General features: G+C 48.1%; 2 protein-coding genes and 1 long non-coding RNA gene across 7 annotated transcripts in view; 2 read left to right on the top strand and 1 right to left on the bottom strand.

The window, feature by feature from the left end:
• The window catches only part of EYA2 (EYA transcriptional coactivator and phosphatase 2), a 282,642-nt gene extending 259,707 nt beyond the window's left edge, over positions 1-22,935 (top strand). For 4 of the 5 annotated variants that reach the window (XM_059132953.1, XM_059132949.1, XM_059132952.1 and 1 more), the window contains 4 exons: positions 1,370-1,484; positions 2,451-2,572; positions 14,877-14,977; positions 22,133-22,935. In XM_059132953.1, coding sequence (XP_058988936.1) covers positions 1,370-1,484; positions 2,451-2,572; positions 14,877-14,977; positions 22,133-22,213 — 419 coding nt within the window. In that variant the 3' untranslated portion in view covers positions 22,214-22,935. The other variant, XM_059132951.1, reaches the window with a different exon arrangement.
• LOC131807522 (protein S100-A10-like) lies at positions 6,913-7,329 on the bottom strand. The gene has a single exon (XM_059132954.1). It carries the CDS (start codon positions 7,259-7,261, stop codon positions 6,959-6,961), a length of 303 nt encoding a protein of 100 aa, XP_058988937.1. The 5' UTR covers positions 7,262-7,329; the 3' UTR covers positions 6,913-6,958.
• Positions 22,936-25,268: 2,333 nt separating the features above from the next.
• Positions 25,269-25,880, top strand: LOC131807517 (uncharacterized). Its single transcript, XR_009344522.1, has 2 exons — positions 25,269-25,527; positions 25,733-25,880. It is a non-coding gene; the product is annotated as an uncharacterized LOC131807517 (long non-coding RNA).
• The last annotated feature ends 244 nt before the right edge of the window (positions 25,881-26,124 follow it).

The following is a 26,124-nucleotide window of genomic DNA, read 5'->3' as shown; positions in this document are numbered from 1 at the left end:
GGAAAAGCTGTGGGTTGGGGGCAAGCAGACAGAAGCTAGAAGCCTACTTCCCTAGCAGGTGCAAAGTAGGAGGGGTTGTTGACCAGCTGGCTGCCCGCGGAAGCACATGTGAAGCCTCTTGTAAACTCTATGGTCCCGTGCACCCAGCAGTTTGTATCATTATTAAGGGCTGTGAGCGAGGTGCAGAGAAAAGGCGAGCCAGAGACCTTCTACAGCAGTGTGTCCCAGGGAATCCCTTCTCCCTTGAACAAATACCGATTCGGCACCAACCGCACGCCAGCCCCTGTGATAGCGCCGCCCAGGGGCTGGTTCCGCCGTGGTGAACAAAACCAGCTCGGTCCCTGTCCTTGTGGGGCCAACAGCATGGTGAGCAAAGCAGACACTGAACACACGATCACACAGATGGGTGTGAAATCCTGGTTGTGACAAGTGCGATGGACAAGGGGCGCAGGGTGTTGGGAGAGTGTGAAATAGAGACCTGACCAGGGCGGGCCTTCCAGATTCCAGAAGAAATGACATTGAAACGGAGTGTGAAGGACTTAGCCAAAAGGGACGATAAGATATGAAGAGGGGTCTAGGCTCTCAGATGAGGTGTGCAAAGGTACTTGGTGTGTCAGGGGACAAAGAGGAAGCCACTGGGGAGGGAACAGAAGGACAGCAGGGCAATGGCAAGAAATGAGACCAGGAACTAAGCAGGCTCAGGGGCCGGGGCTCAGGAGGCTTAACTTTATCTCAAGGGCCTTGATGGCTGACAGACTCGACAGGTCTAGACAGCCTGCTGCCTTGGTGTCCCTTCTGTCTCCCTGTTTCCTGCGGTGAGCAAGTCTGTTGACCTCACTAAGCCTCAGCTTCTCCACCTGACTTACACAGTGTTGTCAGTTATATCTCAATTTTTAAAAAAAGAAAAAAGGTCCACCTCTAGGGTCACGGTGAAAATGAATGAAAGAAATCATTAAAAGCCCAGGCCATACACACAGTAAGCACTCCATAAACGTTTTCTTATTCATTTTTTATCTTCACGGTAACAGTATAAATGCTATGATCTGCATTTTTTTGTTCATCTGCATATGCAGTGCCTATTACAATACAGAGTACACAGCAGGGACTCCCACATTCTTTGTTGGATGGATGGATGGGCAGAGGGAGGGAAGGGCGGACCAGTGGGTGTGTGGATGAATGTACCAGTCACGGGCGAGGATGACTGATCAATCCATCCCAAAGTCAGATTAAAATTACTGGATAAAGTTGACCTTGGGTATCCTCTGATTTGAAACCTTGGGGTACCTGTAGCTAGACTCCCCTTCCCTAGCCACCACCCCCCAGACCTCTCAAATGATAAATACCACGTCTTTATTTCCCTTATCCATAGGTTTGATAGGAGCTCCCAAAAGAGAGACTTGGCTACAGCTCCGAGCCGAGCTGGAAGCCTTGACCGACCTCTGGCTGACCCACTCTCTGAAGGCGCTTAACCTCATCAATTCCCGGTAGGTGGGAGCCTCCGTTTGCCTTCCTGCCCTTGAACTTTCTCCCATTGGAGGGCAGGGGTTCCTCCGTTTCCATACTTGGAGAATTGGACTCTCCCAATTCTCACTTGCACACTTTCCGGACCTTTGATAAAGCTGAGGTCTCACACGGAAACATGGACACCCTGCACCACCGCTGAGCAAACAGGTGCTGAGACTTCTCGGGGTCCAGCAGAGCCAAAGACCTTTGCACGTAGGCTGGTCTGTCCCATCCACTGTTGCCCACAACACCTGCTGGTCACAACAAAGCCCTCTGAAAACCATTGCTGCAGACCACCCAGGGGTGGGGGGGCGATTACAAGGTAAGGAGGGTCTGGTTTCATTCCTGGCCTCCCAATAAATTGCCTCTTGCTCTTTAACAAGATCATCTGAGCCAGAGAACAAGTAACTCTCTGCACCAGCGTCCAAAAATCTTGTGACCCAGCATGTGAATGGTGACAAGATGCTGGCCCATGAGCCAGCTCAGTCCCACGGATATGTCCTGTTTGATACACATTTTGTCCCAAAGACTGGAAAAGGAATCCATAGCTCCATATTTCTAGGTTCTGTCAAAATATCAGAACTGGCAGGCGTTTTCCAGTTTTCCCCAGTCCTCACCGCTCCCTGTTGTCCTACACTGATCCGTATTCCTCATTTCTCTCACTGAAAGGTGGCTGCAGCGATGTGTGTGTCCTTACAAGAAGCATTTGTTTTACTTAAGTATTACATTCTAACTCTGTAAATAATATTACAGGATTGCGTCTCAATGTGCCAGGTAGCCTCAGGCCTAAGAGAGGAATAGCTGAAGGAACTTTGGGCCTCCCCTCACCTGAAGATGACTTAACCAGAGCTCCAAACCCCACCAGAGCTCCTGCCAACTCCAGGCTCATGCTGCAGAGTGAGGAGGCCTGGCCTTGGTGTTCTGACCGAAGTCTTCTTTGTCCTCAGGCCCAACTGTGTCAACGTGCTGGTCACTACCACGCAACTAATCCCTGCCTTAGCCAAAGTCCTGCTGTATGGACTGGGCTCCGTGTTTCCTATTGAGAACATCTACAGTGCAACCAAGACAGGTAGGGAGAACCCAGCCTCGGGGTGATGCAGGGAGGAAGGGTGAGGCTAGCTCTTCATCCCGCGTTTGGGAAGCTTAAGGAGAACAGCACTAAGGAAGTTAAAGAACCGGTCTGTGGGCACGACTCGGATCCCCAGCACAATCCTGCAAACCACTCGCTTTAACCTCAGCTCCCAGAGAAAGTGGTTAGGGGCATCGCTTTCTGAAGTGTGGGTATTAGTGAGGATACCTGCAAACCTGCTGTGACAGACACACGCCGAATACAAGGGCTTACATCAGAACCCGAGCTCCTTTCTCTCGCGCATGTCAACAGACTAGAGGTGACTGATGCAGGCTGGTGGGGCAACTCTGTCTCGTGTGGTTAAATCAGAATCGTGCCACACTGTTATTCCGACGTCTGGGAAGAGAGGAAGGAGGAAGGAGTAATACATGTCGAATGTTTTAAAGCCAGAACTCCGTTTGGGATACCTGGTGCTTCTACTCACCTCCTATTGGCCCCTGCTTAGTCACATGGCCACGAGTAGTGGCATGGGAGGCTGGGAAATGTAGTCCATTTCTACAAATGTAGCTAAGTGCCATGAACATAGGTAAGTCATGGTACTCTATTACTAAGAGGAAAATAGGGGCGCCTGGGTGACTTAGTCAATTAAGCATCTGCCTTCGGCTCAGGTTATGATCTCAGGGTCCTGGGATGGAGCCCCACGTCCAGCTCCCTTCTCAGGAGGGAGTCTGCTTCTCCCTCTCCCTCCTGCTCATGTTCTCTGTGTCTCTCTACCAAATGAATAAATAAGATCTTAAAAATAAAAAAGAAAAATAGCTTCCACCACAGCATGGCACATGAGGTGATTTTAATTTAGGTGGTACAAGTTGTCAAATAACCTGGAATCTAACCTTGAACCACACAGAAAATTTGGGTTTTTCTTCAGTTTTTTTTTTTTTCTCTTTTAAGGAGAGAGTCTCAGTTTAGTGTTATCTTGCTTTGACACCTCTCTTAATGCTTGATAATCTTTATTAGCAAAGAGAACAAGCCTTAGGCTCAGAGCTTCCATCAGATAAGAGAATTTACCTAGAAATGAACAGCATCATTTATCATCAGGGCAAGTCCCATTGGTTTCCCAGAGGGAGGAGCTGGGGTTTATTATTCTTACATCACCTAAAACTATGTAATAATACAAAATAAATCTAGTTAAGATGCTTTTTTTTTAAAGATTCTATTTATTTATTTAACAGAGAGAGAGATCACAAGTAGGCAGAGAGGCAGGGGTGAAGCAGGCTCCCTGCTGAGCAGAGAGCCCGATGTGGGGCTCGATCCCAGGACCCTGAGATCATGACCCAAGCTGAAGGCAGAGGCTTAACCCACTGAGCCACCTAGGCAACTCGAGTTAAGATGCTTTTAATTAGAAATTTTTAACCTTGTTTTTTTCTGGACCAATAACAAAAAAATTGTAGTACTGGGAAGCATTTCCCCAGAGCAGTTTTTACCTTTACTCAAGTTCCAGCTCTAAACATTACAGAAAAGTGCTTTTAGGTTTTTAGGTTTTAAAAATCATAAAACTCAGGCCCTGACGCCCACAAGAGCTTCTGCAGCAGGCCTTGGTCACCCTGTCATTGTCTTTCTGCACGCCGTAGTCATGTGCCTTTGCAGGCTTCTTGAGAACCTCTTTCTTAAATACTTTTTATCTTTAAATGTGGGAAAATATACGTAGCATGAAATTTATCATCTTCACCGTTGCTCAGTGCACAGTCCAGGGATGTGAGCCATGTTCACACCGCGGTGCCACCATCCCCACCGTCTAGCTCCAGGGCTCTTTCCATCTTGTAGACCTGCAGCGGGGCCTGCATTTAACAGGAAGTCCCCGTTCCTGCCTGACCCCAGCCCCCGGCAAACACCCTTCTACTTTCTGCCTCTAGGAATGACTGCTCTGGGGACCTCGTAGAAATAGAATCATAGAATATTTCTTTTGGTGACTGGTTTATTTCACGTAACATAATGTCCTCAAGGGTCCTCTCTATGATGTGGCCTGTGTCAGAATCCTGTTCCTTTTAAAAGCTGAGTAATAGTCCATTTATGTCTGTGCTACATTTTCTTTATCCATTCATCCGTCTAAGGACACTCGGACTGCTTCGCCCTCTTGGCTGTTGTAAAACAGTGCTGCTATGAATATGGGTATACAAATCTCTCTTCAGACTCTGTTTTCAATTCTTTGGGATATATATCTGGTGCTAGAATTGGTGAGTTGTAGGGTGATTTTTCATTTTTTGAGGAACTGCCATACTGTTTTCCGTAGCAGACGTACCATTGTGCATTCCCACCAGTAGGGCCCATGGGTTCCAGTTTCTCCACATCCTCAACCAACATCTGTTCTGTTCTCTCCTGTTTTGATAATAACTATCCTAATGGGTGTGAGGGGATTGGGTTCTTTAAAATTATTATTAACAGATTATGTGTTTGTTTTAGGGGTACAGGTCTGTGATTCATCAGTCTTACACAACACCCAGCACTCACCACAACACATGCCCTCCCCAGTGTCCATCACCCAGCCACCCCCACCCCCGCTACCCCCTCCACTCTAGCACCCCTCAGTTTGTTTCCTGAGATTAGGGGTCTCTTATGGTTTGTCTCCCTCTGGTTTTGTCTTATTTCATTTTTTCCTCTCTTCCCCTAAGATCCTCTGCCTTGATTCTCAAATTCCACATATCATATGGTAACTGTCTTTCTCTGATTGACTTATTTCACTTAGCATAATACCCTCTAGTTCCATCCACATTGTTGTAAATGGCAAGGTTCATTTTTTGATGACTACGTAATATTCCAATGTATGTATATGTATGTGTATGTGTGTGTGTGTGTGTGTGTGTGTGTATATATATATATATATATATATCTGAATTCTCAGATACTAACCCTTTATATACACACACACACACACCACATTTTCTTTATTCATCTGTCAATGGACATCAGGGCTCTTTCCATAGTTTGGCTATTGTGAACATTGCTGCTATAAACATTTGGGTGCATATGCCCCTTTGGATCACTACATTTGTATCTTTGGGGTAAATACCCAGTAGTGCAATTGCTAGGTCATAGGATAGCTCTATTTCCTACTTTTAGAGGAACCTCCATGCTGTTTTCCAGAGTGGCTGCACCAGCTTGCATTCCCACCAACAGTGTAGGAGGGTTCCCCTTTTCCACATCCTCGCCAGCATCTGTCATATCCTGACTTGTTAATTTTAGTCATTCTGACTGGTGTGAGGTGGTATCTCATTGTGGTTTTGATTTGTATTTCCCTGATGCTGAGTGATGTTGAGCACTTTTTCATGTGTCTGGTGGCCATCTGGATGTCTTCTTTGCAGAAATATCTGTTCAGGTCTTCTGCCCATTTCTTGATTGGATTATTTGTTCCTTGAGTGTTGAGTTTAATTCTTATAGATTTTGGATACTAACCCTTTATCTGACATGTCATTTGCAAATATTTTCTCTCATTCTGTCAGTTGTCTTTTGGTTTTATTGACTATTTCCTTTGCTGCAAAAGCTTTTGATCTTGATGAAGTCCCAATAGTTCATGTTCACCCTTGCTTCCCTTGCCTTTGGCGATGTTTCTAGGAAGTTGGTGCGACTGAGGTCGAAGAGCTTGCTGCCTGTGTTCTCCTCAAGGATTTTGATGGATTCCTGTCTCACACTGAGGTCTTTCATCCATTTTGAGTCTCTTTGTGTGTGTGGTCCAGTTTCATTCTTCTGCATGTGGCTGTCCAATTTTCCCAACACTATTTGTTGAAGAGAATGTCATTTTACCATTGGATATTCTTTTCTGCTTTGTCAAAGATTAATTGACCACAGTGTTGAGGATCCATTTCTGAATTCTCTGTTCTGTTCCATTGATCTATGTGTCTGTTTTTGTGCCAGTAGCATACTGGCCAGTACCAATCTTGATGAATACAGCTTCATAATACAGCTTGAAGTCGGAATTGTGATGACACCAACTCTGGCTTTCTTTTTCAACATTCCTCTGGCTATTCGGGGTCTTTTCTGGTTCCATATAAATTTCCATTTATATGGAAATGTTCCATTTCTTTGAAAAAAAAGTTGATGGTATTTTGATAGGGATTGCATTAAATGTATAGATTGCTTTAGGTAGCATAGACATCTTTTTTTTTTAAGGAACTAAAAAAAGGAATTTGTTTATTGAGGGCAAGAGGATGCAAACAACATAAAAATCGAAAGCTTATCTGACTTTTCTTTCTCTGCTTCTCAAATGGGGGTTGGATTTTACTTGTACATTTTCTGAGGGTCCCCAACTGCCAATGGAATCCTTTATACCGGGGGAAGCTGTGGGACAGATTCCTTAAGAGACCCTTCAGAACTCTCATTGGGCAGGAATGGTGCTCAAAATCGCCTATTTCTTTCCTTCTGCTTCATGTGTACTACAAAAAAGTCATTGCATGCAATGGTGAGCCCTACAATTAGTGAGAAGAAGCTCTGGAAGCCCACTTTGCCATCTCGGCACTGGTCGAGGTCCTTCATTATTTTGTCCACGGCCAGAGGGTCTTTCTGATTTTCCAAAAATCCAGGGAACTCCTTTTCCATGAGTACTCGCAGGTCCTCCTTTGTTAAGTAGCCTTTATCACCAGCAAACTTGCGAAACGTGAACATCATGGTTTCCATGGCATGTTCCATTTGAGACGGCATTTTGGTGAGGTCTGTTGGAACCTTGGCCCAAGGCACAGCAGGGATGAATGCCTGGCTGGGACGTGCGGCCAGTGAGCCTAGCATAGACATCTTTTTTTTTTTTTTTTTAAGATTTTATTTATTTATTTGACAGACAGAGATCACAAGTAGGCAGAGAGGCAGTCAGAGAGAGAGAAGGGGGAAGCAGGCTCCCTGCTGAGCAGAGAGCCCGATGCGGGGCTCGATCCCAGGACCCTGGGATCATGACCTGAGCTGAAGGCAGAGGCTTTAACCCACTGAGCCACCCAGGCGCCCCAAGCATAGACATCTTAACAATGTTTGTTCTTCCAATCCATGAGCGTGGAACGTTTTTCCATTTCTTTGTATCTTCCTCAATTTCTTTTATGGGTATTCTGTAGTTTTCTGAGAACAGATTCTTTGCCTCTTTTGTTAGATTTGTTCCTAGGTATCTTATAGTTTGGGGTGCAGTTATGAATGTGATTGACTCCTTAATTTCTTTTTCTTCTGTCTCATTGTTGTATAGAAATGCAACTGATTTCTGTGCATTGATCTTATATCCTGTTACTTCACTGAATTCCCATATGAATTCTAGCAGTTTGGGGGTGGGGTCTTTGAGTTTTCCACATAAAGTATCATATCATCTGCAAAGAATGAGAGTTTGATCTCTACTTTGCTGATTTGGATGCCTTTTATTTCTTTTTGTTGTCTGATTACTGAAGGGAGGACTTCTAGTACAATGTTGAATAGCAGTGGTGATAGTGGTCATCCCTGCCAAGTTCCTGACCTTCGGGAGCAAGCTCGCAGTTTCTCCCACTTTGAGAATGATATTTGCTGTGGGTTTTTCGTAGGTGGCTTTGATGATATTGAGGTATGAACCCTCTATCCCTGCACTGTGAAGAGTTTTGATCATGAAAGGATGCTATACTTCATCAAATGCTTTTTCAGCATCTACTGAGAGGATCATATGGTTCTTGTTCTTTCTTTTATCAATGTATCAGATTGATTGATTTGCAGATGGTGAACCAACCTTGCAGCCCAGGAATAAATCCCATGTGGTCGAGGTGAATAATCCTTTTAATGTACTGTTGGATCCTATTGGCTAGTATTTTGGTGAGAATTTTTGCATCCATGTTCATCAAAGATTTTGGTCTGTAATTCTCCTTTTTTGATGGGGAGATTCTCCTTTGTCTGGTTTTGGGATCAAGGTAATGCCAGCCTAATAAAATGAGTTTGGAAGTTTTCATCCCATTTCTATTTTTTAGAACAGTTTCAGGAGAAAAGGTACTAATTCTTTTTTAAATGTTTTGTAGAATTTTCCTGGGAAGCCATCTGCCCTGGACTCTTGTTTGTTGGGAGATTTTTGATGACTGCTTCAATCTCCTTACCGGTTATGGGTCTGTTCAGGCTTTCTATTTCTTCCTGGTTCAGTTTTGGTAGTTTATACATCTCTAGGAATGCATCCATTTCTTCCAGATTGTCAAATTTGCTGGCGTATAGTTGCTCATAATATGTTCTTATAATTGTTTGTATTTCTTTGGTGTTGGTTGTGACCTCTCCTCTTTCATTCATGAGTCTATTCATTTGGGTCCTTTCTCTCTTCTTTTGACCAGTCTGGCCAGGGATTTATCTATCTTATGAATTCTTGCAAAGAACCAGCTCCTAGTTTCATTGATTTGTTCTACTGTTCTTTTGGTTTCTATTTCATTGATTTCTGCTCTGATCTTTATTATTTCTCTTCTCCTCCTGGGTTTAGGCTTTCTTTGCTGTTCTTTCTCCTGCTCCTTTAGGTGTAGGGTTAGGTTATGTACTTGAGACCTTTCTAGTTTCTTAAGAAAGGCTTGTATTATTATATACTTTCTTCTCAGGACCACCTTTGCTGTGTCCCACATATTTTGAACAGTTGTGTTTTCATTTTCATTTGTTTCCATGCATTTTTTCAATTCTTCTTTAATTTCCTGGTTGACGTATTCATTCTTTAGTAGGATGCTCTTTAGCCTCCATGTATTTGAGTTCTTTCCAACTTTCCTCTTGTGATTAGGTTCTAGCTTCAGAGCATTGTTGTCTGAAAATATGCAGGGAGTGATCCCAATCTTTTGGTACTGGTTGAGACCTGATTTGTGACCAGGATGTGATCTATTCTGGAGAATGTTCCATGTGCTCTAGAGAAGAATGTGTATTCTGTTGTTTTGGGATGGAATGTTCTGAATATATCTGTGATGTGCCTCTAGTCCAGTGTGGCATTTAAGGCCTTTATTTCCTTGTTGATCTTTTGCTTGGATGATCTGTCCATTCCAGTGAGGGGGGTGTTAAAGTCCCCTACTATTGTTGTATTATTAATGAAGTGTTTGATTTTGTTATTAATTGGTTTATATAGTTGGCTGCTCCCATGTTAGGGGCATAGACATTTAAAATTGTTAAATCTTCTTGTTGGACAGAGCCTTTAAGTATGATATAGTGTCCTTCCTCATCTCTTACTATAGTCTTTGGCTTAACATCTAATTAATCTAAGGATTATCACCCCAGCTTTCTTTTAATATCCATTAGCATGGTAAATTGTTTTCCACCCCCTCATTTTAAATGTGGAGGTGTCTTAGGGTCTAAAGTGAGTTTCTTGTAGACAGCATATTGATAGGTTTTGTTTTTTTTATCCATTCTGATATGCTGAGCCTTTTGATTGGGGCATTTAGCCCATTTACATTCAGGGTAACTATTGAAAGATATTAATTTTGTGCCATTGTATTGCCTGTAAGGTGACTGTTACTGTATATTGTCTCTGCTCCTTTCTTGTCTACTACTTTCAGGCTTTGCTTAGAGGACCCCTTTCACTATTTCCTGTAGGACCGGTTTGGTGTTTGTAAATTCTTCTAATTTTTGTTTGTCCTGGAAGCTTTTTATCTCTCCTTCTATTTTCAATGATAGCCTAGCTGGATATAGTATTCTTGGCTGCATATTTTTTTCATTTAGTGCTCTGAATATATCATGCCAGTCCTTCCTGGCCCACCAGGTCTCTGTGGATAGGTCTGCTGCCAATCTAATATTTCTACCACTATATGTTACAGTCTTCTTGCCCTGAGCTGCTTTCAGGATTTTCTCTTTGTCACTAAGACTAGTAAGTTTTACTATTAGATGACGGGGTGTAGACCTATTTTTACTGATTTTGAAGGGGTATTCTGTGTGCCTCCTGGATTTTGATGCTTGTTCCCTTTGCCAAATTAGGGAAATTCTCTACTATAATATACCTTCTGCCCCTCTCTTTCTTCTTCTTCTGGGACCCCAATTATTCTAATATTGTTTCATCTTATGGTATCACTTATATCTCAAATTCTCCCCTCGTGGTCCAAGAGTTGTTTTGTCTCTCCTTTGCTCAGCTTCATTATTCTGTCATTTGGTCTTCTACATCACTAATTCTCTCTTCTGCCTCATTTATCCTAGCAATAAGAGCCTCCATTTTTTATTGCACCTCATTAATACCTCTTTTGATTTCAGCTTGGTTAGATTTTAGTTCTTTTATTTCTCTGGAAAGGGATTTTATTTCTCCAGACAGGGTTTCTCTGATCCTTCCATGCCTTTTTTGAGCCCAGCTAGCACCTTGAGAATTGTCATTCTGAACTCTAGATCTGACATATTACCAATGTCTGTATTGATTAGGTCCCTAGTCTTTGGTACTGCCTCTTGTCCTTTTTTTTTTTTTTTGTGGTGAGTTTTAATGCTTTGTCATTTTATCCAGATAAGAATAGATGGATGAGAGAACAAAATACTAAAAGGGTAGCTGTGACCCCAGAAAATAAAATACTAAAAGGGTAGCAGTGACCTTAGAAAAATATACTCTAACCAAATCAGAAGAGACCTGAAACCAGGGGGAGAACAAAGGGGGAAACAAAAACACACAAAATACACACACACACACATACATGTATATATTTTAGACTGGTGAATAGAACAGAGCCACACACGATTTGGGGTGTATTTTGGTCTGTTAGAAGAAACAACCTCTCAAAATTTTAAAGAAAGAAAAATATATATATACAAAAATATGGGTAAACATGATGAAGGGATGGAATATGACTGTAAAGATCAAAATTCTAAAAGATTCTAAAAAAGGAATTGATAAGTTGATTGAAAAAAGAAAAAAAAGGAAAGAATGTGATCAGGCTGGAGACTAGAACAAAGCCATGTGCTACATTTAGGGTGTATTTTAATCCGTTAGAAAAAATTGTTTCCCACATTTTTAAAGGAAAAAAACCCCTATATGTATACAAAAAAATAAGGTTAAATACAATGAAGGGATAAAACAGGACTATAACAATAAAAATTTTTTTTAATTTTAAAGGTATTGATAAAATAGTTTTAAAATATTAAAATGGGAAAGAAAAAATTTAAAAACATAGAATAAGAAAAAAATTTTTTAATTTAACTTGGAAAGGCAAAAGGATCATGGGAAAACTATGAATTCTATGTGTTGCTTTCCCCTAGCTCTGGAGTTCCACAGTGACCAATGAGCTTGGTCTTGGCTGAATGTTCTTGCTGGTCTTCTGGGGGAGGGGCATGTTGTAGTGATTCTGAACTGTTTTTGCCTGAAGAGGAATTGTACTGCCCTTGCCAGGGGCTGGGCTAAGTAATCCACTCGGGTTCTTGTGTTCATGCTGGGGAGCTTTTGTTCCCTGAAGGCTTTCTGCAGAGCTCTGGAGGACAGGAATGAAGATGGTGGTCTCCCAGTCTCTGGCCCGGAGGAGCTGAGAGCTGGGGGCCCCACTCCTCTGTGCACCCTCGGAGAAAAGCGGTCAATCACTCCCATCTCCCTGGTCTCTGGCCACGCTCCGAACTCCCCCAGCCTGTGACTGAGCGTTTCTCTCTCTGGTGCACAGCCCCATTTGGAGTCTCCAAACCCAGCACATTCCTGCCACGCTGCTCTTCCAGCAGAGGAAGGTGGGTCTCCCCAGATCTGCCACTTGTGGGGTTCCTGCTTGAAGAACAGTGACCCAACTCTGCCTCAGATCACGGTTAAGTAACCCCGAGCCGAGAGCCCACTCCTTGTCTCTGTCTCTGCAGCTGGCTTCCCCGCTCCAATAACTTGCAGCTCTGCTACAGACACCCCCAGTCTTTCTGTGACCCCACAGGACCTGAGACCATACTGTCCCCACGAGGGCTCCACCCTCCACCCCTTAGCCCCTAGAGTGACGTCCCTCAGTGGAGCAGACTTCTAAAATTTCCAGTTTTGTGCTCTGCTCCACCACTTGCCTGGAGCCGGCCCTACCCCCTGCTGTCTGTCTTCCCATATGCTACCTTGAATTCATTTCTCCGCCTGTCCTACCTTCCAGAAAGTGGTCGCTTAGAATTGTTGCTATTCTTTGCTTCAATCTCCTATTGAGTTCGTAGGTGTTCAAGATGGTCTGATAGCTATTTAGCAGAATTCCTGGGACCCGACGAAATTTAGGTCTCCTACTCCTCTGTCATCTTGGATTCTCGATCTAGTGTTCTTTTTAATATAGTGATTCTATTCTGTCTTTTTAAATGAATTCATTTCAGTAAAAAATAGAAGTGGGAGTTATTTTTTAAGATTACGTCACAGGAGTTCCCAGATTTGGTCACAACGGTGAGGGTAGTTCTGGAATGTTTGAGAAACTCTGGTCCACAACAACACGTCTTACGACCTGACTCATGAACAGGGGATCCATTCAGTGGCCAGATGAGTATGGAAAACCCACAATGAACATGAACAGGCCAAAGACTCCATTCAGTCCTATGATAAAAGTTTTAAAGCAAAGTTTCATTTAACAGCACCTTTCTTCTGTAGATTTTGCAAGAAAGGAATCCGTAACCCAGGCACATCTAAAATTTCCATTCAGCCCATTGATTCTGCCATCAGGGACATGTTAGAGCAACTTCCTTCCCACTTGGGGAGACTGAAGGTCAACACACTGAGGGTAATCAGAGTTGAGACCGCATAGAAATTTGGCCTCCAGCTCCCGGTTTTAACTTTTTTAAAAAGCATCACTTTTTTCAATGGTCAGTTTTCTGCTCTGATAAGGCCACATAACAAACATTCAGTGGCTAATGGTATTTATTTCTCTCACACGTTTGGGGAACCCACTGTGGCTCCACTGGGACCACGTTCTGGTCTGTTCTGTATATCCTCTCCCTGTGGGACCATCACTCACTGCGGCCATCATGGACACCTTCTTCTCCTGACAGACGGGAGAAGTGAAGGGAGCCAAGCCACACCACTCACACACACTTCCCATGGCAGGTCTCTAGCCGTCCAGCATTGGTCAAAGCAAGTCACATGGCCAACTCAGTATCAGCAGGGTGAGGAGTAGACTCCACATCCTGTAGCAAAAGGCTTGGCAAAGTAGTGATGCAATTCTGCTACCTCAGAAGACAGGATTCACAGCTCTGACCCGCTCGAGGCTCCCACAGAGAGAAGAATGGTCCCAGCAGGGCTGAGTCCTACCTAGAGCAGCAGAACAGAGTAGCCCAGAGCTCAAGCAACTGGGGCAGCCTAGGTTCAAATCCCAGCTCTGTGCTTGCTAGCCGGGTGACCCAGGTAAGTGGCTTCTCGGTCTGTAAAAACGGATCAAAATCCCCGTAAGCGTCTGACACAAGGGGGTAGTACATGTTCCCAGCAGAGCACAAGTGCTCACAGATAAGAGCTGTGTTGTTATTATAGTAACTTACTGTCGATGATACTCCTCTGCTCTTCTTCGGGGCGTCTGCCAGCCTCAGTTTCTTTATCTCTAAAATGGGCATTCTGTTCATTGCAATGCCATAAGGACTGCCGGGATGACAGTAAATGAATAACCTAACTCAGTACTTCCCAACAGAGTGCAGAAGCATTGTGCCTCCCGGGAGATCTCTGGCAACATCTGGAGACGTTGTTTTATTTTTCACCTGCAGGAGGTGTCACAGGCATCTCCCGGGTGGAGACCAGGGACCCCCCCACCCCAGGACCAGGGCAGCCCCCTCGGCAAAGCCCCGTCCTGCCCCACGTGCCAGTAACGCCGCGGCTGAGCACTTCCAATGTGGGTACAGCGGGTACCGTGCTTGGCAGCGCACCTCGCAGACAGTAGAGCCGGGGAGCGACCACTATTTCTGGCACTGCTGTTTGCCTTTTTGTTGCTACACTTGCTGCCCCGAGGAGAGACCCCCAGGAGAGGGGGGGTCTCTGAACACTGCTGCCCACCCACCTGGGAAGGAGGCAGATACAAAGGGGTGGTTATCCTTCGGGTGGTCATCCTTGGGGAGCAAGGAAAGATCTGGGCAGGAGAACTGCCCTGAGGGCCAAGTTTGTCACCAGGCTGCCACTTGGATGCCTCAGTCACGTCGCCTGATGTCCTCCTCTGTGAAGGGGGTCAGGCACCCTGCACCAGCCAGCCGTGCAGACTCTGGAGCCTGCTTCGAGCCTCTGCACTCCCTCTTCTGTGTCACCCTGGGCAGGCCACTGAACCTCTGTGCTGTCACCCCTCACGTGGGGATGGTGACCGGGCGCATACTGCTTGAGGACGACCCGATCAGTGCTTGGCCGTCAGGCAGACGGCTGCTCCCAGCAAGCTCCTGGGCTGCGGTGAGGGGTCCCCGCGAGCCTCGTCTTGTCTTTCTCCCCTTCTTGCATGCGCAGGGAAGGAGAGCTGTTTCGAGAGGATAATGCAGCGATTTGGCAGAAAAGCCGTCTATATTGTCATCGGTGATGGCGTGGAAGAGGAGCAGGGGGCGAAGAAGGTACTGTCCGTCTGTCCGTCTTTCACGCTGTGCTGCTTCTCCCCTGGAGACAGGCTCGTGGCTCTCCTGGGCTCTCCCAGGATTCCCTGCCCCCCACCCGGTGCTGGCTGGGTCCCCTCCTTCCCAGGCTCTTAGCTCCCCCGTCCCTTCCCATTTGCAATTGCAGAAACATCCTGAGTAATTTCCTTCTGCAAATCCCCTCAGTGCCTCTGGCTGCCCCCCCTACTAGTAGCCCTGGATTTTTTCTAGGACAACTGCTCCGGAGCCCGGAGACACTCTGTCAGGCAGGCTGGTGGGGGGGCTGGTGCACGTGTGCACGCTTTATTTCATACTTACTGATCATATGTTCCAGGAACCCTTCCCAGTTAATAAAGACAGCATTAAGCTAATGAGAAAGAAAATCCTGCATTTGTGATCTTGGGCCCAGGAGGAGAGGGGCAGGGGGTTCTTGTGGCCTCAGCTCTGCTCTTGGAAAAGAAACAGCTGCCAGAGTCCTGGGTCTGGACCTGTCAACAGCATCCCAGAGAGGCTGCCACCCCCCACCCAGAGGCCTGGGAAGTGGATTGTTAATGTCACAGAGCTTAACTGGGAGGACCTGGTTTCCCCCTGCCCTCCCCCAGCAACAAATTCCAGGGAAATGCAGAAATGTTTAGAGTCTCTGTGGACAAAGCCTGAAAAAAGAGGGAGGGCCCCAAGGGTCCCAGGAGAGGGCCTGGGGGCAGAGCTAAAGGCCTTGCCACCTGCAAGGTTCCTCCCCTTCCCAGCTCCCGCAGACTCCGCCTCTAGGCCTCACACTCCAGCAGGACTACAGAGGGAAGAAATCCCTGACCAGCTACCACTCTGGCCTTCCAGTGACACGGGAACTCCCTCTACAGCTGTCCATAGTCTTTGTTCGGGGCCTTTCTGACCGGGGTCTTCATCGCAGACACCACAGCTCGTGGATAAGCTCTGTTAGTTGAGCATCTACTGCGTGCCAGCAGCTGGAGCCCATGCTGGGGAGCCTGGCTGGAGCAGGAAGGTCAGGCTCTCACCCCTCACTCAGCCCCAGCCTGGAGCAGGTGGGAGACACAAGAGGGTAACGTGTGTAAGGTGGTGACCAGAGCTTCAGAGAAAAATAAAGCAGGGACTGGGGACAGATCGGACTGTGGGGGTGGGGCAGGTGGCCAGTGGACACAGTGGTCAAGGTAGGCCTCGCTGCCAGGTGACATCTGAGCGAAGAGAGGAGGAGAGGAAGTGAGCCAAGGAGGTATCAGAGGGAGGGCAGTCCCAGAGAGGAACCAAGAGATTCCAAGGGCTGGAGGCTAGAGCTTTGTGCAGGGAGCCAGCCTGGTCACAGCCGTGGGCTGCAGGGGTGGGGAGTGCCAGGAGGAGAGGTCCCGGAGGAAACCTGAGCACTTTTTCAAACATATTTAAAAATGAATGAATGAATTGGGACACCTGAGTGGCTCAGTTGGTTAAGCGGCTGTCTTCGGCCCTGGTCATGATCCCAGCGTCCTGGGATCGTGTCCCGCATCGGGTTCCTTGCTCAGCAGGGAGCCTGCTTCTCCCTCTGCCTCTGCCTACCACTCTGCCTGCCTGTGCTCTCTCTCGATCTGACAAATAAATAAAATCTTTAAAAACAAAACCAAAAAATGAATTGATTTAGCAAGAAAAATATTAAGTAAATAATTGTCATAGAGATGATACACTAGGACTGTCCAAGGCAGTAGCAGGAATCACATGAATTACCACGAATTATTGGTGTTCCGGAAACACCTTGCCAGGTCAAGAGCACGGTCTGTGTGATGAGACTAGCCCCTGCCAGGGGCTCTAGAGCCCCCTCTCCAAGTTGAGCTCTAAGTCCGAACTCTGCCCTCAACCTGGAACAGCCATCGGAATAAAGCTTTGCTTCAAGCACAGTTGGCCTGGAAAACCAGCCTAGGCCTGCGGCCCCCGGCTCCCCTGCCCTCCCCTCTGGCCCTTGCCCGGACAGGGACAGGGACCTCAGTGGAGCAGCCACTGAGATGCTCCTGCCTTCTTGCAACTGGAGAGAGTTTGTTAGGGCAACATAGGAAATGTTTTGAAATGACCCCCTTACTCCGCTGAAATGAAATACAAATGGCCATGGGCACTAGAACCACAATGGCCAAGAAGTCAAGATCGAATGGTATTATCAAAGAGAAATAAAGGGAAAGTTATTGACACTCACAGTAACATGCGCTTCAACATGTAAGTGGGCACAAAAGCCCAGTGCTTGGACCCAAGCGTGCCGTGCCCGTGAGCCGGCCAACACGGGGGACCCAGGTGTGCAGTCTCGGCCACTCAGGAGCCACGTGAGGGGCTATGGCCCTAACCTGATCTCTCCAAACTGCTAAGCCAGTCGTGGAGAGATTCGGAATAAAAAAATAGTCTTCCCTTGCTTTACACAGTAGCTGCCCTCCTAGAAATACAGGTTTTATTAAAAGCATGGAAAGGATACTCTAGATTTCTACATGATGGGTCCAGTGCTAAGAGCCCAGGCTCAGGTTATTACGTCAGGTTTGTATATATTCTCTGGACTTTCGACAATCAGTCAGGTCCCAGGTGCATGAGATGAGGCAGGACCCCACCGGCACTGCCCCCCAAATCAGGAGTCCAAATTCATACCTCTAGAAACTTCCACAGTGACCCCTGGGGGCAGCAGGCTTTTTCTCCTTTGAGAACAGCTGGTCTCGACTGGCCTTCCTGTACCAAGTGGGCACCTCCCTGGCCTCACCCTCCCGCCAGCCCGGCTCCCAGAGAAAGATGCGACCAGGAGCGCATGTGCAACCCTAAACGCTAGCTCTGCCATTTGGGGCTGTGTGGCCTTCAGCAGGTGACGCCCCCTCTCCGAGCAGCCCTTCCTCATCTGTCACAGCTGCCGGGACCAGGCACCCAGGGCTGGGTAGAGGAACCCTGCAGAGGGAGTCCCCAGCAGCCCGAGCCTCCGTCTTGCTCCCCGGGACGGTGGGGCGGGAGAGGCGGGATAACACAGCCCTTGGAAGCGGAGCAGCTTCGGTCCCCGGTAGAACCAGTGGAGAAAGAAAATATGAATGCTAATTTGCACAAAAGGTGAGAACTCACCCACATCTCTTCGTTTGCTCAGAGCCCGCAGGAGACGCTTGTGACCGAGACAGGTGCAGGGGTGGAGAGGATGGTCTCCAGCAGGGCGGGGCGGGGGGGGGGGGTTCTCAGCAGGGCCAGCGCCACCCAGGTTCTGTGGAGCGGGGCTGGGGTGGCCAGAGACGCTGGACGGCAGTTTGAACAGCAGAGCGAACCGGCTCTCCTGTCTCCCGTAAGACACATGAGGACCCAGGCTCTCTCCGTCTTGTTGCTCTGCCTGTCTCAGGACTGCTCTCTGGCCACGGCCCCCCCATCTGCACGGCGGCCCTACAATGGAAAGGGGGAGGCTGCGGCATCCCTAAGGGGACAGGGGATACGGGGGGACAGCACGGCTGCTCAGATCCCAGTGGCCAGTTCTGGGTCACATTATCACACCTTATGACGGTGCTAGCTGGCAGATGTCGCCTTTATTCTCAGCCACCATGTCCCCAGCTAAGAAAAACAGGGCTGCTTCTGAGAGAGGGGGACACTGGGGGGGGGGGGGGTCTCCATCACAGCTGGCGTGTGGCAGGGTGGTCACTGGCACCTAGGAGCGCCTGACCTAACCACAGGCCCGGATCCCTCCTCTTGACTAGTGGCATCATGGTTTTAGTGAATCCTCAAACCCCCCTGCAGAGCAGGTATCATCTGCTTCATTTTACAGAGGCTGCATTTGAGACTCAGAGAGGTTCGTTAACGTACCTCAGGTCACACAGCTATACCTGCAAACTAATGTGTTTTTCTCCAAATGCCAAGCAGGCTGGAGGTGGACCTAGGAGTTTCAAACACTCTGTCCCCACCCCTGAGCTGGTCAGACGAGAGAGGGAGTCCACCAGAGAAGGCCAGGGTGCACCACACACCCCCATACACTGGCCTCCCCTGAAAACCTCTGCAACTATCTGAAGCAGCAGCCCCAGCCCATTAGCAAGAAACGCTGCGCACCGGCCGCTCTCCCGACCCGATAGATGGGAGTCATTAGGCCAGGCTGCTGGGCACCTGAGCAGCGTGAAATACTGCGACAGGACCAGGGGCTGGGACTCTCGGGGCTGACAGTGTTGTTAATATCTCCATTTTAGTGGGTCATTTGTCCCTACCTCTCCGCAGGTGATAAATCCACGCGTGCTCTACGCCTGGGATGGAGGTTCTCTTCTACCTTTGCTCATTTCTTCCCAGAAAAATGAATTACACTCTTTAAAGGGGGACAGGATTGGCCGGGCAGGAACCAAAATCCATCTTTGCAGAGACAGGAAGGTTTGGCTGGGGGAGGAGAGGGTGGAGAGCTGGGGGAGCCGGAAGGCGTTAAAGAAATGGCATCTGTTGCCCGTGATGGATAGTATGCGGCTGCTTTTGAGCGAAAGAAAAAGAGGTGTTTGCTGAGAACTTTGAGAAGTCTGCCTTCCTTCTCGTCCCCCCCCTTTCTTCATTCCTTCTCTGTGTGTTTCTTGAGCACCTACTATGTGCCAGGAACCCTACTATGCTGCAGTGAACATGACATTCCAAGCTCTGTCTTCAGGGCCTTTGCACTTGCTTTGTCTTCTGCCTCAATTATCTCCCCCCAAGGTTTACACCTCCTTCTTGCCTTCTGCGGCCTGCTTAACTGTCACCCCCTAGAGAGGCCTTTCCAGACCCCAACTATCAGAATAGTCACCCTCCCCCAGCTGCTTTCTGCCCTGCCTCCCTGTTCTGTTGCCTTCATAGTGCTCACCACAACACAAAACCACCCTGTTCATTTCGTAGCTGTGGATTTCTTCTGTGACTCCAGTGGGGACCGTGTGTGTGCATGCTGGCTGGGCAGGAGGCCCCCACCCCAAGCACACGGCAGGGGACCTTCAGACACAGTCCCTGCCCTCTGGACCATCTCCCCATCTCAAGATCCCTCATTTAATCACAGCCACCAAATCCCTTTATTCACAGGTTCTAGAGATCCGTTGGACATCTTTAGGGGCTATTATTCTGCCTACCACAGAGCAGAAAGATGAAGATAAACGATGATATAAAGAGTTGGCAGAGCAGTAAGTGCAGAGCTCCCAGAGGCAGAAAAGAACTTGATGTGCTCCACGAGCCAAAAGGATGCCTGTATAGTTGCTATATGGACATGGCACCTCACAGGGCAGAATTCCAGGCATCCAAATATTCATCAAGCGCCATCTGCTCACTCAGTAAATAATTTAAGGCCAATGACTATCTTGTGGAGGCTCAGTATCATAGCTGCGGGTAGCAAAAAGCCTATGTAATGGTGAGTTAAACACTTGCTACCCAGTAAGATTTGAAACAGTTGTGCCCTAGGTTGTTGCGGTGGGTCAGAAATTCACCAAGCATCACTTCCTATCATTCCACTCTACCTTTCTAACCATCTTCGGCATTTTCGGATTTGTTGTCTCGTGACCTCAACATGGCTACCACAGCTCCAGGCATCACATGGTAACGTGACAGCATCCAAATAGGAAGGGAAAGTAAGGAGGAAGCAGTTCTCTCCTCAGGTGCCTCCCTTTAATCCTAGAGGAAAACCTTTCCCAGAATCCTCCCCACATTCCTCACTGGCTTCGGTGGATCCCAAGTCAAGAGGGAAACAGGACTGGGGCATCTGGGTGGCTCATTCAGTTAAGCGTCTGCTTTCGTCTCAGGTCATGATCTCTGGGTCCTGGGATCGAGCCCCACATCAGGCTCCCTGCTCAGTGGGGAGTCTGCTTCTCCCTCTGCCCCGCCCCCCCCGCCACTCATTCCCTCCATCTCTCCAAATAAACGAAATCTTTAAAAAAATTAAAAAAAGGTTGGGGGAACAGGACAAATCCCTGGCAAACAAGGCTGGGGTTGTCACAGCTTGCTTAGACAGTCATAGCTCATCCTCTAGATGTGGGCACAGCGCTGCCAGATTCTGAGTCATGGCAGCAAGAAAGAAGAGAGAGCGGTACTGGGCAGGCAAGACCTTCAGCCAGTGATTAAATTCTCCAGTGATAAAAATGCAGTCAATTGTCTTCTCCGGAGCCTGACATGACCTCTCTGTGGCTCAGTGTCCTCGTCCGTGAGCTAGGACAGAGTGCCTCCCTGAGCATTCGTGACCAGGTTACACGAGGTCGTGTGCGCGGCCCAGAACATGCACACTCACCCAGTGTTACGACCGTGGGATGACCATGACCGTGAGGGCAGTTCGTTCTGGCGTGCGGCAACTTAACTCTGGTTAGATCAATTCTCTTCTTTCTCACTCTCGTGCTCACTTGGAAAAGGTGCTCGTGGTTTTGTCTAGGCAGTTCGGTGAGCTAGAAAACAAAGCACTAGCCCAGGGTCTGGCTCCGGAACAGTGGCCCTAAGACACTCTCATCAGAGACACTGGGTGGCACAGGCTGACACCGTGGGATCCAAACCCTGCATCGTGGCACCGAGGGACTCACTAGCCAGCCCCCCTCCCCCAGCCCTGCACACAGACACACGCGCCCCACGTAACGGTATTCCTCGCCCTTGTGACCTCGTGTGCCTCGATGTAATCACAGTAGCCGCCCTGAGCCACCGTGCCAGGCACTGGGAAGAGCCACCGCTGCTGTGGGCGGCAAATAGGCTGCCCGGTGCCCGGGCAGGAAGACCAGCCGCCGCCCCCCAATCCGCCGTGCCCGTCTGAGCAGCCCAGGCTGGGACGGGCTCCGGCCACTGGGAGACGAGCTAATGGCAAGGACAGGTGGGGGCCCCACGAGCCCCCAGCTGAGACTTTCTTCTCCAGGTTGTAAGATCCGGGACAACATTTTAAGAAGAAACGGCCGTCTCACTGCCGGATTCCCTCCCGGGTCAGCACGCCACCTGTGCCCTAAGACCTTCCCAAAGATGGGGAGAGGGTCCACCCGTGTGCCAGGCTGCTCGGGATGAGCAGAGCCGCCCGAGCTCCAAGGGAATGCACAACCGTGCAGCCCAACCGGGGGCCACCGGCCAGTGCCCCCATGGTCCAGGAAACGTCCGCAGGACCCACAGCCTGCGGGGATTCAGGCTCGGGCTCTGGCCCTGGGCGGGGGCACTGCGGGGGGGCGCGGCGCGGGGCCCTAACCCCACGGCTGGTGTTCTGTGTTGCAGCACAACATGCCCTTCTGGCGGATATCCTGCCACGCGGACCTGGAGGCGCTGCGGCACGCCCTGGAGCTGGAGTATTTATAGCGGAGCCGGGGCCTCGCCACCTGCCATCGCGGGCGCATCCCACGCACCCACCCACGCCCTCGCCGTCCCCGCCTCCCCGCCAGATGCCGGACGCCGGGCAGGGCCCCTGCGGCCGAGAGGACGTGCCTGGTGACCATCTCAGCGGCTGTCCCCGTAGTGCGAGCTCGGGTCCGGAGACGCGGGAAGCCCACAGCGGCTCTGGAACATTTCACTTTGGAGAAGAGGACTGGCTCGGAGACCAGGCCTTCCTGCAAGACCCACAGAACAAAAGCGAGGGATTGCTGATTTGGGGGAGGGGGGTAATGAGGAGGGGACAGGCCTGGGATGTTTTTGTTGTTTTGTTTTTCTTTTTAATTTATGGACTAATCTCATTACTCCGGTATTACGCTCTTGTACCTGTGTTGTCGGTTTTCTTACTCGTTGGTTTGGTTTGGTTTTCTAACCTGGCATGTGGGCTGGGGCAGCTGGCATTTAGTACTCTCTGCTCCAAGTTGTGCTCTGGGGGGACAATCATTCTTTGAACAATTGGTGAGGGAGGCAGGTCGGGGCTGATGGGAAGACTGTTGCTTATTTTTGTTTTTAAAGACCTAACCCGACGTCATGTGGACAGTGCACGTGCCTTATGCTGCCATCTTGTTTTCTAGGAAGAGGGGACCCTGGGGAGGAGGCGGTACTTTGTGATGGATAAAAGGCATTAAATAAAACCACGTTTACATTTTGAAGTGGGCTAGGGTGTCCCTACTTTATGACCATGCTCGAGGCTTCCATTAGAGGCACTAACAGAGGTCCAGCCATCCACACAGAGGAGGTTTGGGTGAAACAGACAGACCTGCCCCTTATTCCTGAAATTAACTACCCAGGTTGTCAACCACAGTTCTGTTGTGAGGACTCAATGTCCCACGGTGGTTTTGATGGAAGCTAGGATTTCACAGTCTGTAAGGTAAGTGTTTTTGCCTGGATTCTAGAGGACCCAGAACTCCCAGTGGTCAAGGATAGGGTCTTCCTCATTCTGTATACTCAGTCCCCATCACAGTCTGACACAGATACAGCACTGAGGGATGATGGATGGATGATGGATGGACAGACGGACGGTCAGACAGACAGCAGATGGGATATGGATGGCGGTGGGAGGATGGATGGATGGGTGGTGGATAGCTAAGATTCACTGGCCCCAGGCTGTTTAATCATCACTGTTTCCCCAGGAGTATCTTGCATCTCTTGAGAACAATTTCGGAAGTAGAGGAACTACACTATTCAGCACTCACAAATAAAAGCCCATGGCCTCCCAGAAGTCTGAGCATGACTTGAGAACTTCCTGACCAGCCCAGACAGAGACCCAAGGAAGTCCTCAGATCAGCCTCTGGGTGTGCCTATCCAAGGGCTTTAGAAATCAGAGAGCAGGGACGCCTGGGGGGCTCAGTTGGTTGGACGACTGCCTTTGGCTCAGGTCATGATCCTGGGATCGAGTCCCGCATCGGGCTCCCAGCTCCATGGGGAGTCTGCTTCTCCCTCTGACCTTCTCCTCACTCGTGCTCTCTCTCACTGCCTCTTTCTCAAATAAATAAAATCTTTAAAAAAAAAAAAAAAAAAAGAAAGAAAGAAAGAAAGAAAGAAATCAAGAGCAATCATTTGGATTTCTTTCCCTTGCAAAGGAACGAGACACAACAGAGGAGGCATAAACCAAACAACAGAATTCTTTGGCTTACTTGACTGAAAAGTTTAGGGATGTGTGACCTCAGACACCCCCACCCCAAATGCAGAATTCAAGACATGGCTTTAAGTTTTTTAACTCAGTCTCTTTCTCTCCATCTTTGGACGCTTCAGTGTGGTTTCATTTATAGGCATATACTTAGAGTAGAAGATTTCCACTGATACAGCACTAACTCTTAAAAGGACAACTGTTTTGGAAAGTCAGGTTATATCTATTATGTCAGTTAACAAAAGTCCTTATGGTTCAAATATTTTTTTTTAAAGATTTTTTCTTTATTTATCTGACAGAGATCACAAGTAGGCAGAGAGGCAGGCAGAGAGAGAGGAGGAAGCAGGCTCCCTGCAGAGCAGAGAGCCCGACGTGGGGCTCGATCCCAGGACCCCGGGATCATGACCTGAGCCGAAGGCAGAGGCTTAACCCACTGAGCCACCCAGGTGCCCCTCAAATATTTTTAATTGGTTCTTCCTAAGTTACTTGTCACCCAAAGCATCCCAACTTATATAGCATGTAATAGTGTTATTAGTAGTAGTGTTCCATCACACAGGCTCAGATTTCTACTCAGAATATCATTCATTCATATCACCAACTCCTGGAGCTGGGTATTTGTCACCAGATATTACTCAAGCATCTAAAATGCACTGGCAGGGGCGCCTGGGTGGCTCAGTGGTTAAGCCTCTGCCTTCGGCTCAGGTCATGATCTCAGGGTCCTGGGATCGAGCCCTGCATCGGGCTCTCTGCTCAGCGGGAAACCTGCTTCTCCCTCTCCCACACCCCCTACTTGTGTTCCCTCTCTCACTGTGTCTCTGTCAAATAAACAAATCTTTTAATAAATGAATTAATTAATTAAATGCTTGAAGGCTAGCGATGTCTGGCTGGTTCAGTCAGGAAGCATGATGTGACTCTGGGTCTTGGGGTTATGGGTTCAAGCCCCAAGAGATTACTTTAGAAAAAAGTCTAAGAAATTTTTTTCTAAAGATTTTTTTTTAAGATTTTATTTATTTATTTATTTGACAGACAGAGATCACAAGTAGGCAGAAAGGCAGGCTCCCCGCTGAGCAGAGAGCCCGACACGGGGCTCGATCCCAGGACCCTGAGATCATGACCCGAGCTGAAAGCAGTAGCTTAACCCACTGAGCCACCGAGGCGCCCCAAAAATTTCTTAAAAATTTTATCCATACATTTGACAGAGAGAAAGACAGCACAAGCAGGAGGAACAGGAGAGGGAGAATCAGGCTCCTACTGAGCAGGGAGCCCAAACACCCAGGCACCCCTAAAAAATTTTAATAAATTGCCTGAAGGCTACAAAACAAACATTTTACTTTTTTTTTTTTTTTTAAGATTTTATTTTTTAGAGGGACGCCTGGATGGCTCAGTCAGTTAAGCATCTGCCTTCGGCTCGGGTCATGATCCCAGGGTCCTAGAATCAACCCCCGTGTCAGACTCCCTGCTCAGCAGAGAACGTGTTTCTCCCTCTCCCTCTGCCTGCCACTCTGCCTACTTGGGCTCTTTATCTCTGTCAAATAAATAAATCTTTAAAAAAAAAAAAAAGATTTTGGGGGTGCCTGGGTGGTTCTGTGGGTTAAAGCCTCTGCCTTCGGTTCAGGTCATGATCTCAGGGCCCTGGGATCAAGCCCCGCATTGGGCTCGCTGCTCAATGGGGAGCCTGCTTCCCCCTCTCTCTCTGCCTGCCTCTCTGCCTACTTGTGATCTCTGTCTATCAAATAATTAAATAAATCTTTAAAAATAAAAAAACATTTTATTTTTTAGGGATGCGTGGGTGGCTCAGTTGGCTAAGCATCTGCCTTCAGCTCAGGATCCCAGGGTCCTGGGATCGAGTCCTGCATCACAAGGAGCCTGCTTCTCCCTCTGGCTGCCTCTCCCCCTGCTTGTGCTCCCTCTAACAAATAAAATCTTGAAAAAAAAAAAAAGAGAGAGAGATTTTATTTTATAAGTAATCTCTCCATCCAATGTGGGGCTCCAATCCACAGCCCTGAGATCAAGAGTCACCCGCTTTACCAACTGAGCCAGCCAGGGGGTGTCCTCCCTTTTTTCCAAAAAATAAAAAAACTACTACTTGGAGCACCTGGCTGGCTCAGTCTGTGAAGCATGCAACTCTCTCAGGGATGTGAGTTCAAGCCCCACCATGGGTGTAAAATAAAATCTTTTAAGAAATAAAACTGCTTTAAAAAAAAAAAAGATT

The sequence above is a fragment of the Mustela lutreola genome, chromosome 9 (genome assembly GCF_030435805.1).
Source record: "Mustela lutreola isolate mMusLut2 chromosome 9, mMusLut2.pri, whole genome shotgun sequence".
Lineage (NCBI taxonomy): Eukaryota > Metazoa > Chordata > Mammalia > Carnivora > Mustelidae > Mustela > Mustela lutreola.
This window is presented reverse-complemented; position numbering and strand designations above follow the sequence as displayed.

Excerpts from the sequence above, each read along its gene's own strand:
- LOC131807522 (XM_059132954.1), bottom strand. The coding sequence starts at position 7,261 with ATGCCGTCTCAAATGGAACATGCCATGGAAACCATGATGTTCACGTTT.